Genomic DNA, 15653 nt, shown 5'->3' with positions numbered 1-15653 from the left:
TGTGTGACTCTTTTCCCTTTTAAATACCTACTGTATCTTTTATTTGATAAACTAGTCTTCTTATAGCCTAGTCTCTCTCACAAACTTCTGCAAATCAGACTCTTTCTCTCTCTTTGAGTCTTCTTCTAACAACAGTTTATGTTACAGGTGTCCCCAAGTTATAGTACATCTGACTGATGCACGACTCACACTTATGAATGGAAGTGATTATAGGTAATAAGTACCTGTTCAACTTACAAATTCAACTTAAAAACAAACCCATAAAACCTATACCACTCAGAACCCAGGGTCTTCCTGTATATTGTACTTTTACTGCAAACCCAGCTGACTAAAGCCTAAATCATCCTCCTATAACTCTGCCCTGCTCCTATCTTCCTAATTTCATTCTCATTATCCAGGCTTAAAACCTCACGGCTATCTTTGAATTTTCTCTCTCCCTAACCTCTATCTAAGCAGCAGCCCACCTGTCACATCTTCTTTGCCATGTTTCTCACCTCACACCCTCACATTGCCATTGCTCTTCATGCCGGGGTCTTTCTAGTATCGGAGGAGTTGGGCCCTCTGCATCCAGCCCTTCATTCCTGGGCAGGACCAAATGACCTGGCAGCTCTTATAATATGTGTTCTAATTTTACCCAAGGGCTGCTGTACAATAACTTTAAGTCCTCTTCCGAAAGAGAACTCTAAAATTTTCCAAGACACCATCCAATAGTCCCCTCTTCAAGCATATTAACTCTAGTCCTTTCATCCATTTTTTCTATGGCACAATTTTGAATTCCTCATCTTATTTGCTCTCCTTTGAGTACAGAACAACTAATATAAGCCAGTCGTCAAAGGGTCTGGAATTAAGAAGGAGGTTCAGAATTAACTGTTATTGATTATGCCAAGTTCTTTATTTTAACCAAGGCTCTTCATAGCCCTCTGAAGTAACTAGTGACATCCTCATTTTTAGAAAAAAAAAAAAGAGTCTATCGAGGAGGTTAATGCATCTGTTCAAACCCACACAGGCAGCAGGTGATGAGGCGTGGAATTCAAGTTGAATGGCCAGGAACCCACTGTCCTCTGTCTCTGTTCTCCTCCCTTTCAGGACCATATTCATTCTTGCACCCAGCAGGTATGAGGGCAAGTCCAAGTTAGGCCAGGGAAGAAACGTATGGGGGGGCGAGTGGTGGTTAGTTCTAGATCTTTCATTTATATTCTCTTCCACAGAGAGCACTGACGCAGCCTAAAGTGAAGAACAGTATGTTATACCTGAAGGTCAGCATCAGCCGAAGGTTTCTGGGCTCCCAGAGTAAAATGGCCTCCTTCTATGATGACGTTGGTGAGCTGAAGTTTGGAGGCTGCCTTCCTGTAGACTATTTCTTCCACAGTGTCCTGGCTGATCAGCCGAATAACCTTAACAGACCTGTGAGTAAGTCAAATGAGAGCAGTGTGCTGTAAGAATAACAAAGCTGGGCAAAAGCATGCAAGGTAAATACACCTAAAAAGAAACAAGGTTAAACACTATATTCAGGGTACAATTAAAAGGAGATTCTTTAATTTGGATCTAAGCATTTGTTATACAGGATTCAAATTTCCTCTGAACCTTTCCAAAGGAGTTAAGGAAGAATGATGAGGTGATAGTAACTAGGATTCCTTATCCCCTCCCCCACAAAAAAGAAAGCTCTGAAAGATCTAAATTACCCTGAGGTCCAAGAGTAGCACCTATCTTTTTAGTTCAGCTGCATAGCCTCATAACTCCATTTTTAACTGAGTTAGACCCTAACACAAAAATGAGTTAACGTCTAAAGAATCCTTCTAATTCTTTCACAATTTGATTTTGCTCTTTAAAAGTGTGTCTGGCCAACACTTGGGAGGCCAACATGTGCTTACCATCAGGAGTTCAAAACCAGCCTGAGCAAAAGCAAGACACAATCTCTACAAAAAATAGAAAAATTAGCCAGGTATGGTGGCAGGCACCTGTAGTTCCAGTTCCTCGGGAGAGGCTGAGGCAAGAGAACCATTTGAGCCCAGAAGTTTGAAGTTGCTGTGAACTATGAATCATGGCAGTCTAGCCTAGGAGACAGAGCAAGATCTTGTCTTTAAAAAAAAAAAAAAAAAAAAAGGTCTATACTGATAATGTGACCCATCCAGCGCTACTCTATCAGTCAATAGCACAGACAGGACTAAAACGTGGTGGTCTCTCAACTCACATTCTGGGACTTTCACCAGGACTACGCTCTTCTCCTTCCTCCCCAACCCAGAACCACCACCAAGCAAGCCAAAAAAGTGGAGAAGCCTGATGTTAAAGTCACTCACTTGCTCTGGCCAATTCGGTGAGCCCTGGCAGCTCCTTGCAAGTCATTCTGAGGATTAAAATCACTATCAAAAAAAATCACAGTATCTGCTGCCGTTAAGTTCATGCCAACTCCACCTACAGAACACAGAAAGGAATGTGATGAGAAGCACATGAAGAGAAGGAGAAAATAAAGACAGTGAAACCGTCAAACCTGGCTCACCTTCCAAGGAATACCCCCATCACCAACTCTAGAACTCTGCAGAGGCTCTAAGTGCTACCTGACCTCACACTGTGCTTAGTGCTATGAAGCCATTTTAAATTTCTTCTACTTAAAAACCTTTGATTAGAACAAAAACATGCAAAAACAATACATAGTCTTTCAGAAAACAGCTTTCAATATGAGAAGACTGCTGTGGAGATGAAAAGAGTGTTCACTTCAACTGCAAGTTATTACGGTTATTAAGTATGAAATGTCTGATTTCCTTAAGAACTGTTTGATAGTTCTTATTACTGACATTTCACTCTGACACTTTTTGTTTTATTTTTATTGTGAAGATGCATCCTCATTCTTTCAAAGTTATGATTTTGCTTGTGACTCTTTCAAACTTTTTTAGAGCAATTCTTGTGATACCATGGATAAGTCAAAAATTCACGTTATTTTCGAATGTGAGTTCCATCGTGGAACCAATGCAGTGCAGACAGCTCCAAGTCAAGTGTTGGAAAAGGATGTGGCTAACAAACACACAGTACTTCAATGGGTTCAGTAGTTCGATTCTGGTGATTTTAATGTTTGAAAATGAGCTACGTGAGCTACCTGAGACCCAGGTAGGTAACTGTGAGCTGAAAGCTGTAATGGAAGCAAATCCATCTCAACCTATGCATGGATTTAGCAGCAAGGTTTGATGTTATTACTCTAACAATATTGGACCATTGGAATTAAATCAGCAAGGTAAAGAGGCTGAACAGATGGGTTCCGCATGAATTAAAAGAGCATCAGAAGAGAAAGCATCTCCACGCTTACCTTTCTTTGCTGTCATAACATAAAGGCAAACTATTTCTACACCTTATCATTACACGTGATGAAAACAGTTTCTTTTTGACAATCACAAACATTTGGCATAATGGTTAGGTAATAATCAAGTGCTGAAATGTAGTCCAAAGTCAAATATTCAGCAAAACAAAGCTAACCATGCTTGCTTGGTGGTCCAGTGCTATTGTTACCCACTAAAGCTTCATGAAACCTGGTAAGTCAATTCCAGTAGATGTCACTGCAACCAGCTGGATGAAAGGATGAGGATGCTTGCAATCAAGCAGCCAAAACTGGTCAACAGGCAGGCCAATCCTCTTGCAAGACAGTACTTGCCCACTTGCCATATATATAGCAGTGTTCAATCTACAGAAGCCAGATTTGGAAATCTTCTGTCATCCACTGTATTCACCAGAACTTGTACCAACTGGCTACCACTTTTCCAGGCTTTGGACCACTTATTGGAAGGAAAAATATTCACTTCTCAACAAGCTGTGGAAGATGCCTTTTGTGATTTCATTGCCATTTGCTCTCCAGACTTCTTCACTGTTGGCATAAACAAGGTGGAAAACCGTGTCCATAGTGTAGGCGCATACTTTAATCACGTTGCTTCTTGTTTGAGACAAAATAAACTACACTTTTTATTTAAAATCAGACATTTCATATTTAATGACCTAAGTAGAACTAGGTGGTAAGACCCCGATACAAGTAACTGAGAAGAGGGGTGATATCCCAGTCCCAAGCAGAGTAGGAAATGACCTCCGTCCGATTAGAGAACACTTTCAAGAGTCTTTTCTATAAGTGTTTCCTCATTAATCAAGGAGAAAGTAACAAAACCAATGGCAAGGTAAGAATGCTTCATGAAACAACTTTCTGGTCGGCCTTTAGTGCTGCAGGAAAGGGCTGAAGAGGCACTGGGTTACAGGAACTAATTAAGAGAACCACCAAGGTAAACTGCAGCTTTCTTTCTGACTAATGTGAAAAAAGGTACAAAACACACTCCCTCTCGCCAGGACCATCAGAACTCACTGCTGAAACAAGCAAGCCTGAAAGAGCCTGTTCCAACAGACTGGATTAAAGACCGACTTTTGAGAAGGACTACTGACCCCAAGCTGGATCTCAAGACAAGCTAGGCAGGAATATTCTAATTAAAGCCTTTATGTAAAATTAAAGTTGAAACAAGGAGATAATTATTATTTCATGTAAAATTAAAGTTGGAAGGAGGAGACTGATTACTAGCAGGTGTTAATTACACCTAATAATAATAATGAGAGCCACACTGAGGCTGTGCGTCATACTTGGCAGGCGTTGTTCTAAGCACTTTACAGATATTAACCCTCACAGCAACCTTAAGAGTAGTTACTATGATTATCCCCATTTTATAGACGTTGAGATGGAAGCACAGAGAAATTAAAGTACTTATCTGAGGTTGCACAGCTAGAAGATAAGAGCCAGGATTCCTTCCCACATGGTCTGGGTTCACAGCCTGTGTATTTAACCTCTACATCATTAAAAATGTGTTCCATAAAAAATTACTGAGTTAAGGTTGTCTGAGTTCAACTCTTCACTGAGGGGTGATCATTTTATGCTATAAATAAGCTACATCGCACTTTTCAGGACGTATTCATGAGCTAACACTGCCATCTGGTGGTCATAGGACTCAATCACAGAAATATTTGAAAGTTGGAGGGAAATCATTTCATTTAAATAAATGAAAATGCTGCAAAACTACAGCCAAACTGTGACAGCAAACATGACAGCGTATGGAAAAGGCCGCTATCCAGGTCTGCTTCAGCTCCTAAAAGAGCTCCTCTGAATCGTTCAAGGAGATTAACTGAAAAGCAGAGATGTCCTTCCTATATTTAGATACTTCAAACACAATGCTGCTTTCTGAATATGAAGATTGATGAAATTATTAAAGCATAAACGGAACTGTTTTTCCAGCAATGATAATGTGTTCACTCTGATCATTCCAGTTTCTCTGAAGATTTTATTTCTGGCCTCAGGGCTGATCAACTGATCATATGAGTAAGTAGTCTATAATCATAGGAAGAAAGTGAAGACAAATAAATCTGACTATGTCTTATATTATTATTTTATTAGGAAGAAAGGATATACATAGGTGAAATAATCTCCTTATAGTCAAGGATTATATCCACCCTTCTTTCATATACCCTTCTAGTACCAGGCACTTACAAAACTTATTTTAAATAAGACTGAATTCTCTTTTTATAAAAATATTGATCTGTCTTTAATAGAGGACATATATCCCTTTCATGTTCCTACGTGTCCTGTCAATTCACATGCTACCTCCATCAACATTTAAGTCTATAAAAAATAAGATAATGTGACACACTTTATGGGGGCAAGACATGATTGCAAGAGGGACTTTACCTAACAATTGCAATCAGTGTAACCTGGCTTATTGTACCCTCAATGAATCCCCAACAATAAAAAAAAAAAAATAAGATAATGAAAACTAAGATTTTTATCAATTCAATACTAATTTAAGGTCAGCTTGCTCTAGTTCATGTGAATAATATCCTCTCCAAGAGCTGATTTCAAATTAATTGTGTGAACACACCCTGTAACTGGCAAAACACTACAAATGCCATATTTATGACTTAAGTCATAAGTAGACTATCTCTTAAATAATTCCAAAAAGCTGGCAGTTTCATTATAATCACATTTTTTAAACAATTTGATTTTTGCTAAGCTTTGACAACACTATTCCAGAGGTACTTACGGAGGAAAGGCAAGTGGCAGACAAATCATATTTCCCAAATACATAGTCGGGAAGGAGAATTGCCTCCATTGAATATAAATACAACTTTCTAGAAAATTACAGAAATCAAAATCTTCCAGGATACTTCCAAGTCAAATTCTAGTTTGTCGAAGCAAACTAGAATTACTTTCCATCCGCTGTAAGTTTCAGTCTCACCCCTTTGATAAGATGGTAGCTTGGAAAGGTTGGTTAGAAAAGAGCACCATGCCAGAAGTCCAGTGTCTTGATAAACTACACCAACTACCTCGATTCCCCTTGTTTTACACACCTCAGTGATAACCTCACCTTTCAGAGAATTAAGGAAAATGTACTAATGGCAGGGATCATCACCCCATTTGTCTGCTTTCCTCAATGCCTGTATGGCCTACCTGCCCTGGTGCTCAGAAGAAAAATGAAAACGGGCTGCTGACCAAATTTCTTAATGGCCAAATGTCTCTCTTCTCCTCTCACGGAACCATCCACACGCTCATAGCTGTAGCCTTTACACAGAGGAAGAAAAAGAGAAATCTTCAAGTACTCTCTGGAGAACAGAAAATTAAGTTAGCCCAAATCAAAGGGTAATTTTGTCCCTAACCACATATAGACATGGCCCTACATTAAGCAAATCCCACAGGAAAAATATAAATATACGGGGATAATTTATCATTTAAAAAAAAGAATTCACCATAACACACTCCTCTGGGTTTTTCAACTACATGCATTTGGGGTCTTTGGCCATTTATGGAATTAAGACTCAATTTTAACTATTCCCAAGCAGCCTTGAACATCCACACTGCGTGGTGGTTTCTAGTTTTGCTGAGGCATAATTCTTCTTTATGCAAGTAGTCAGCCAAGCACTTAGAGCAGGTGAGTGGGCCTGCCTGATGGTGCCGATCTGCCTTTCAGTGAAGCTCTAGGATGCTCTGCCAGTTCCCTGGCTTCTATGTCAGAAAGGGAGCTGTTCGCTCAAGCCAGCCTTGTGCATCTTCCCAGAGTGCCAATGAAATTTCTGAAAGTGCCCACTGGACCAGGTGTCCTGTAGTGTGTAGGGGGCATCAAGCGGATCCGGGAGACCCACCCTGGACTAATTTTTTAAACTGTAAGGTCTAGAGCTGATACTTCTTCACCACTAGGCTCAAGATTATCCCCACGTCACAGACTTTTCCCATCATCCCACATAAGTATTACTACACATTAAATGGAGCTCCCAGGTAGTAAGCTACCCTACATTCTCTATTATCCATGTAGAAAAAAATTAATCTTAACCTTTTCTCTGATTTGTGTAAACTCTTTTATTGTAATATTTGTCTTTTTCACTGATTCTCAGTTAAGTACACAGTTGCTGAGGTGAATGTTATCTCATTATCATATATTTTCAAAATCACATTTCCATGACATTTGCTCGTAATATTAAGTCACATAAATAATAGCACATGAATATTGTGCCCATGTGCCTCTCCCCTGCCCACAATCCTTGCCTTCACACTCACTCCCCACTCTCTGCACTTCTGATCTTTCGGTTCTGAATAACGTTCAGACTGCCTTCCTTTGTAACATTCCCATACCCTGTATGACTCCTCATGGACCCATCTGAACTGTGAAGTCTAAAAATGCCTTAGGTAACATAGTGGCCAAGGGTGTCACCTCTGTAATCCATATAGTCTTGGAGAATATCCAACATCTGGGTCATCTGGGAGAAAAGTAAAACCCGATGGCCCCTGGCAAGAAAAAAAAAAGGAAAAACTGCCAACTCTAGTAGTATTTAAGGTGAGTTTCCCTTAGGCAAAACTTACCAAAGAATACATTATACAAGTTTATAAATAAATACTGAAGTAGAAATATAAATGTCATAACATTTATACAGATTTCTTCAGAAACTCTAAATGCTTTATATAAGAATAAATCTCCACATGTAGCTATGTCCTTCACAGCAGGGGTCCTCAAACCAGAGTGGAAATATTCCCAGGGGCATGTGTCAACGCACCAGAGGGTATAAGAAGCTCTAGAGTGAACAAGGTGCCTCTTTCTGGAATTTCAATTTGCTCAATGGAAAGAAATACAGCATTTTAACAGCAAAATAAGTAAGATATGTTAAGAGTAAAATTCAAACATACCAAAAAATCCAAGAAAAACTGGAGACCTGAAAAGCTTACAGTCAGCCATATTTAGTTATTCTCTATGAGGGAGTATAAAGTCACTGTCCTCTCATCTGCAGCTATACTGCTTGAAAAGTCTGAGAAGTAACACTTTAGAGAAGCAAGGGGCAGTGACGTCTCATCTTCCATGATATGACAAACTGATGTACATACAGGAAGAGGAGAGGAAAGAAGGGGCCAAAATGACGGACTGAGTGAAGGATAAAGTCAAACATACCAGCCATTATTTTAAATTTGCATAAACAAAGTAGCACAGTACTGTCAAAATAGCATACTTATTATGCAAATTAATTTAATCTGAGCTTGCAACAAGTGTAAGAGGAACAATTATGGAGACTCTTAGAACTCTAGCCCCAAGTGAGTAGGAAACGCACTGAGTGTGAAGTTGAGGCCTCGATTCTAATCTCATCTGCCATTTGCTGGCTTGGTGACCGTGGACAAGTCACATACTCTTTCTGAGTCTATGAAATGAAAATGTTGGGCAGAAAGTATTTATGGGTCCTTCTCCAACTCTAACACACTTATGGTAAATACATCAGAGCTGGTAAAATATAGTAAGATGTGCAATTATTTAACTTGCACATTCCTAAGTTGAGTAATTTTGCCTAATCAAAAGAGATAGAATCAGGGCAGGAGTGTATTTACAGGGAAAGTAGAACCTGAATCAAGGTCTTGAAAAAAAAAAAAACCCAACAGATCAGTGAGCCCCTCATTATTTAAGTTTTAACAGTCACTAGCTGAAAGCAGAATATATGAACCTGTCACCTACCTGGGATACAGGAATACTAGCAGCTTGTCCAGCAGGTGAAGTTTCCCACTAGCCTCAATCAGGTGGTCTCCAACTTCAAAAGGCTCTGGCTCCACACCTGAAAGAGAAAGATCCCGCTCCCAGGAATGTGCCCTCAGTCGGGCAGACTTCCTGATACAGAGCCAATAGCCAGGCTGTAGTGAGCAAGGCCATGTTCCTTCTTGCTCTCTCAGGGATTTGCTGCATGTAAATAGTTGTTTGCACAGTGATCAGTGCTGCTTAGCACCAATCACAGACCCTGGAACACAATAAAAACCATGGGTCTGGGGAACAAACCCACTCTTAAGGAAACTGAGGCACAAGATTCTGAAGAACAAGGAGACCCAAAATTGAAATCTTGGGATTCTCACCCTAGAAATGAATCAAGAAATTGGTTTCAAAGTATAAACTAGTGACTCTCAAGATATAGGGAGATGGTCAGAGTAACTTAGAGGGCTTCTTTCAAAATTTTCATGTTCCACAATACCCCTTAAAAAAATTCTGATATGCACCTAATCGAGATTCTATGAAATTTTTGAACAGTTCCTAACACCACTTGGCAAAGACTTCCTTAAAATGACTGCAGCAAGAAGTCCTGGAATTGCTCCATGGTACATCAAAGCAAAACAAAAAGCTCCCACTCTGAATAAAAATGAAATCACTGCACATCAAAATTTGCAGGATGTACCTAAACCAGTGCTTTAGAGGGAAATTTACAGAAGCCTTTAAGATGAAGGGGCAACAGGAAAGGAGACTGAGGAGGAACAGAAGTAAGGTGGGCAGAGAAGAGAGTTATCCCAGAAGCCAAGGGACGAGAGCATTTCAAAGACAAGTGATCAAGTGTGCCAAAGGCTTCTGAGAGGGTAGCTGAAACACAAGTGGACAAATAACCACTGGTTGGGTAACATGGAGATCACGGTTAACTGCAGAACATTGGTGATGAAACACTGAGTGGGTTCAAGACAATGGGAAATCCAATCATGAAGAAATGATCAGAGAACAAATCTAGACCATGGCACATTCCATAAAACCACTGGCCTTGATTCTCTGTGTAAGCCAAGACCAAAAAGGTGCGTACACACACAAAATCCGAAGAATGTTTCTAGATTACAGGAGAATAAAGAGACAAGCCAAATGTAATACAGGACCTATGACAAGGAAAGGGAAAGGAAAGGGAAAAGAAAGGGAAAGGAAAAGGAGGGAAAAAAAGGGAAAAGGAAAGGGAAAGGAAGGGGAAGGAAAGAGAAAGAAAAGAGAAAAGAAAGGGAAAGAAAGGGGAAAGGAAAGGAAAAGGAAAAGGGAAGGGAAAGGAAAGGGAGAGGAAAGGAAAAGGGAAGGGAAAAGGAAGGGCAAGGGAAAGGGAAGGGAAAGGAAAGGGAAAGGGAAGGGAAGGGAAAGAAAAGAAAAGGAAAGGGAAAGGGAAAGGAAAGGAAAATATAGCCATAAGGAATATTGTGGGGATAACTGAAGAAATTTGAATGCAAACAATATATAACACCAATACAAAGAAATTGAGAATAAGAAATAGTAAATATAGGCAATTCTAAAGAATTTTGCTGTAATTTTGCCCAAAGAAATGTTACCAAAAAAATAATGTAGGGAAAAAAGGCACTGCCTTACCATCAAACAAATATGGGTGATCCACGCACTTTCGAAGCTGGGACAAGATGTTCTGAAGTTTAACTTTTTTTGCCCCTTCATTTTCAAATGCATCTGAAATTTTAAAAAAAAGAGACAGACATTACTGAACCAAAAAAAACCCCGAAAATACATATCCCTAAGTTTCCATAAATAACATTACTTGTTTCAACAATATATCTTTCAAATCTATACTAACCTTCAAAATTTTTCTGAATTGCACTGAGAATAGCACATCCATATGCCACTTTCTTAATCATCATTTTGTTTTAAGAAGGCTAAACTATAAATTGAACTCAGGAATGCTTTGTTACTCTTTTGCAAAATTCTAAATTTCCTTCTTTTTTTTTAACTTTTTTTTTTTATTGTTGGGGATTCATTGAGGGTACAATAAGCCAGGTTACACTGATTGCAATTGTTAGGTAAAGTCCCTCTTGCAATCATGTCTTGCCCCCATAAAGTGTGACACACACCAAGGCCCCACCACCCTCCCTCCTTCCCTCTTTCTGTTTCCCCCCCCATAACCATAATTGTCATTAATTGTCCTCATATCAAAATTGAGTACATAGGATTCATGCTTCTCCATTCTTGTGATGCTTTACTAAGAATAATGTCTTCCATGTCCATCCAGGTTAATACGAAGGATGTAAAGTCTCCATTTTTTTTAATGGCTGAATAGTATTCCATGGTATACATATACCACAGCTTGTTAATCCATTCCTGGGTTGGTGGACATTTAGGCTGTTTCCACATTTTGGCGATTGTAAATTGAGCTGCAGTAAACAGTCTAGTACAAGTGTCCTTATGATAAAAGGATTTTTTTCCTTCTGGGTAGATGCCCAGTAATGGGATTGCAGGATCAAATGGGAGGTCTAGCTTGAGTGCTTTGAGGTTTCTCCATACTTCCTTCCAGAAAGGTTGTACTAGTTTGCAGTCCCACCAGCAGTGTAAAAGTGTTCCCTTCTCTCCACATCCACGCCAGCATCTGCAGTTTTGAGATTTTGTGATGTGGGCCATTCTCACTGGGGTTAGATGATATCTCAGGGTCGTTTTGATTTGCATTTCTCTAATATATAGAGATGATGAACATTTTTTCATGTGTTTGTTAGCCATTCGTCTGTCGTCTTTAGTGAAAGTTCTATTCATGTCTCTTGCCCATTGATCTATGGGATTGTTGGCTTTTTTCATGTGGATTAATTTGAGTTCTCTACGGATCCTAGTTATCAAGCTTTTGTCTGATTGAAAATATGCAAATATCCTTTCCCATTGTGTAGGTTGTCTCTTTGCTTTGGTTATTGTCCCCTTAGCTGTACAGAAGCTTTTCAGTTTAATGAAGTCCCATTTCTTTATTTTTGTTGTTGTTGCAATTGCCATGGCAGTCTTCTTCATGAAGTCTTTCCCCAGGCCAATATCTTCCAGTGTTTTTCCTATGCTTTCTTGGAGGATTTTTATTGTTTCATGCCTTAAATTTAAGTCCTTTATCCATCTTGAGTCAATTTTTGTGAGTGGGGAAAGGTGTGGGTCCAGTTTCAGTCTTTTACATGTAGACATCCAGTTCTCCCAACACCATTTATTGAATAGGGAGTCTTTCCCCCAAGGTATGTTCTTGTTTGGTTTATCGAAGATTAGGTGGTTGTAAGATGTTAGTTTCATTTCTTGGTTTTCAATTTGATTCCAAGTGTCTATGTCTCTGTTTTTGTGCCAGTACCATGCTGTCTTGAGCACTAGGGCTTTGTAGTACAGACTAAAATCTGGTATACTGATGCCCCCAGCTTTATTTTTGTTACAAAGAACTGCCTTAGCTATACGGGGTTTTTTCCCGTTCCATACAAAACGCAGAATCATTTTTTCCAAATCTTGAAAGTACGATGTTGGTATTTTGATAGGAATGGCATTGAATAGGTAGATGCTTTGGGAAGTATAGACATTTTAACAATGTTGATTCTTCCCATCCATGAGCATGGTATGTTCTTCCATTTGTTAATATCCTCTGCTATTTCCTTTCTGAGGATTTCATAGTTTTCTTTATAGAGGTCCTTCACCTCCTTTGTTAGGTATATTCCTAGGTATTTCATTTTCTTTGAAACTATGGTGAAGGGAGTTGTGTCCTTAATTAGCTTCTCATCTTGACTGTTATTGGTGTACACAAAGGCTACTGACTTGTGGACATTGATTTTATATCCTGAAACATTACTGTATTTTTTGATGACTTCTAGGAGTCTTGTGGTTGAGTCTTTGGGGTTCTCTAAGTATAAGATCATGTCGTCAGCAAAGAGGGAGAGTTTCACCTCCTCTGCTCCCATTTGGATTCCCTGTATTTCCTTGTCTTGCCTAATTGTATTGGCTAGAACTTCCAGCACTATGTTGAATAGTAAAGGTGACAGAGGACAACCTTGTCTGGTTCCAGTTCTAAGAGGAAAAGCTTTCAGTTTTACTCCATTCAGTAAAATATTGGCTGTGGGTTTGTCATAGATAGCTTCAATCAGTTTTAGAAATGTGCCACCTATGCCTATACTCTTCAGTGTTCTAATTAGAAAAGGATGCTGGATTTTATCAAATGCTTTTTCTGCATCTATTGAGAGGATCATGTGATCTTTATTTTTGCCTCTGTTAATATGGCGGATAACGTTTATGGACTTGCATATGTTAAACCAGCCTTGCATCCCTGGGACGAAGCCTACTTGATCATGATGAATGACTTTTTTGATGATAAGCTGTAATCTGTTGGCTAGGATTTTGTTGAGAATTTTTGCATCTATGTTCATGAGTGAGATTGGTCTCAAATTCTTTTTGTTTGGGTCTTTTCCTCGTTTTGGTATAAGGGTGATATTTGCTTCATAGAATGTGTTGGGGAAGATTCCTTCTTCCTCAATTTTTTGGAATAATTTCTGCAGTACAGGAATAAGCTCTTCCTTGAAGGTTTGATAGAATTCTGGAGTGAAGCCATCTAGACCAGGGCATTTTTTGGTTGGAAGATTTTTTTATTGTTTCTTTGATCTCAGTGCTTGAAATTGGTCTGTTCAGGAGCTCTATTTCTTCCTGGCTGAGTCTAGGGAGAGGGTGTGATTCCAAATATTGATCCATTTCCTTCACACTGTCAAATTTCTGGGCATAGAGTTTCTGGTAGTATTCAGAGATGATCTCTTGTATCTCTGTGGGATCAGTTGTTATTTCCCCTTTATCATTTCTGATTGAGGTTACTAGAGATTTTACTTTTCTATTCCTCATTAGTCTGGCCAATGGTTTATCTATTTTATTTATTTTTTCAAAAAACCAACTCCTTGTTTCATTAATTTTTCTGAATGATTCTTTTGTTTTCAATTTCATTGATCTCTGATTTGATTTTGAATATTTCTTTTCTTCTACTGAGTTTAGGCTTAGATTGTTCTTCTTTTTCCAATTCCATAAGATCTCTTGTGAGATTGTTGATGTGCTCTCTTTCTGTTTTTTTGAATGTAGGCATCTAAAGCGATGAATTTTCCTCTCAAAACTGCTTTTGCAGTATCCCACAGGTTTTGGTAGCTTGTGTCTTCATTGTTGTTATGCTCAAGGAAGTTAATGATTTCCTGTTTTATTTCTTCCTGCACCCATCTGTTATTGAACAGAAGATTGTTTAATTTCCATGCCTTTGGGTAGAGTCGAGCATTTTTGTTAGAGTTGAGTTCCACCTTTAGTGCCTTATGGTCTGAGAAGATACAAGGTAAAATTTCAATTCTTTTGCTTCTGTTGATATTTGTTTTGTGTCCCAGGATATGATCAATTTTGGAGAATGTTCCATGGGGTGATGAGAAGAATGTATATTCTTTATCTTTGGGATGGAGTGTTCTATATGCGTCTATCAAGCACAGTTGTTCTAGGGTCTCATTTAAGTCTCTTATATCCTTGTTTAATTTCTGTTTAGAGGATCTGTCCAGCTCTGTAAGAGGAGTGTTAAGGTCCCCTGTTATTATGGTATTATCAGATATCATATTGCTCAGGCTGAGTAAGGTCTGTTGCAAGAATCTGGGAGCATTTAAACTGGGTGCATAAATATTTAGAATTGAAATGTCTTCTTGTTGTATTTTTCCTTTGACCAATATAAAGTGACCATCTTTGTCTTTTTTGACTTTAGTTGCTTTAAATCCACATGTATCTGAAAATAAGATTGCAACTCCTCTTTTCTTCTGAATTCCATTTGCCTGAAAAATTGTCTTCCAACCCTTGACTCGGAGCTTTAATTTGTCTTTTGAAGCCAGGTGTGTTTCTTGCAGACAGCAAATGGATGGCTTGTGTTTTTTAATCCAGTCAGCCAATCTATGTCTCTTCAGTGGGGAATTCAAGCCATTAACATTTATTGAGATAATTGATAAGTGTGGTAGTATTCTATTCGTCTTATTTTGTGAGAGTCCATTGCTTAGTTTTATCTTTTGCATCAGTGTTGAGGTTAGGTTCTGTCCTTTAATTTCTGAGTTCTTACTTTGCTGCTGATCCATTGTGGTGGTCAGTGTGCAGAACAGGTTGAAGTATTTCCTGTAGGGCTGGTCTTGTGGCAAATTTCCTCAATGTTTGTATATCCGTAAATGATTTGATTTCTCCATCAATTGTGAAGCTTAGCTTAGCAGGGTACAGAATTCTGGGCTGGAAATTGTTCTGTTTAAGTAGATTAAAGGTAGATGACCATTGTCTTCTTGCTTGGAAAGTTTCATTAGAGAAGTCTGCGGTCACTCTGATGGATTTGCCCCTGTAGGTCAACTGGCGCTTACTCCTGGCAGCTTGAGGAATCTTTAAATTTCCTTCTTTTAAAATCATTTTGGTGTAGTCAAGCGCCAAAAACATGCAAATTGAGGTTATTTTACTTCCATTCCCATCTCTTCCCCAATTACTCCCAGTGAATTTAATTCCATAAAGTAAGTTTTGTAATCTATTGTAGTAGTCCCCACTGGCCTGTAGGGGATGGGCTCTCAGATCTCCAGCGGTTGCCTGACACACTGGACAGAACCAAACCCTATACACACTTTGATTCCT

The 15653-nt window shown here is 39.0% G+C and overlaps 1 protein-coding gene across 1 annotated transcript in view; it reads right to left on the bottom strand.

Annotated features, from left to right (window-relative positions):
- Positions 1-15653, bottom strand: part of CHD1L (chromodomain helicase DNA binding protein 1 like) — a 61872-nt gene that overhangs the window by 20761 nt on the left and 25458 nt on the right. The window contains exons 9-14 of the mRNA XM_053592606.1: positions 10632-10724; positions 8994-9090; positions 7713-7786; positions 6458-6568; positions 2298-2412; positions 1251-1404 (exon numbers count right to left, since the gene is read on the bottom strand). Coding sequence (XP_053448581.1) covers positions 1251-1404; positions 2298-2412; positions 6458-6568; positions 7713-7786; positions 8994-9090; positions 10632-10724 — 644 coding nt within the window. The remainder of the gene's footprint in view (positions 1-1250; positions 1405-2297; positions 2413-6457; positions 6569-7712; positions 7787-8993; positions 9091-10631; positions 10725-15653) is intronic.

The sequence above is a fragment of the Nycticebus coucang genome, chromosome 5, assembly GCF_027406575.1.
Source record: "Nycticebus coucang isolate mNycCou1 chromosome 5, mNycCou1.pri, whole genome shotgun sequence".
Lineage (NCBI taxonomy): Eukaryota > Metazoa > Chordata > Mammalia > Primates > Lorisidae > Nycticebus > Nycticebus coucang.
The sequence above is the reverse complement of the archived record's forward strand: the minus strand, read 5'-3'. Positions and strand labels throughout refer to the sequence as shown.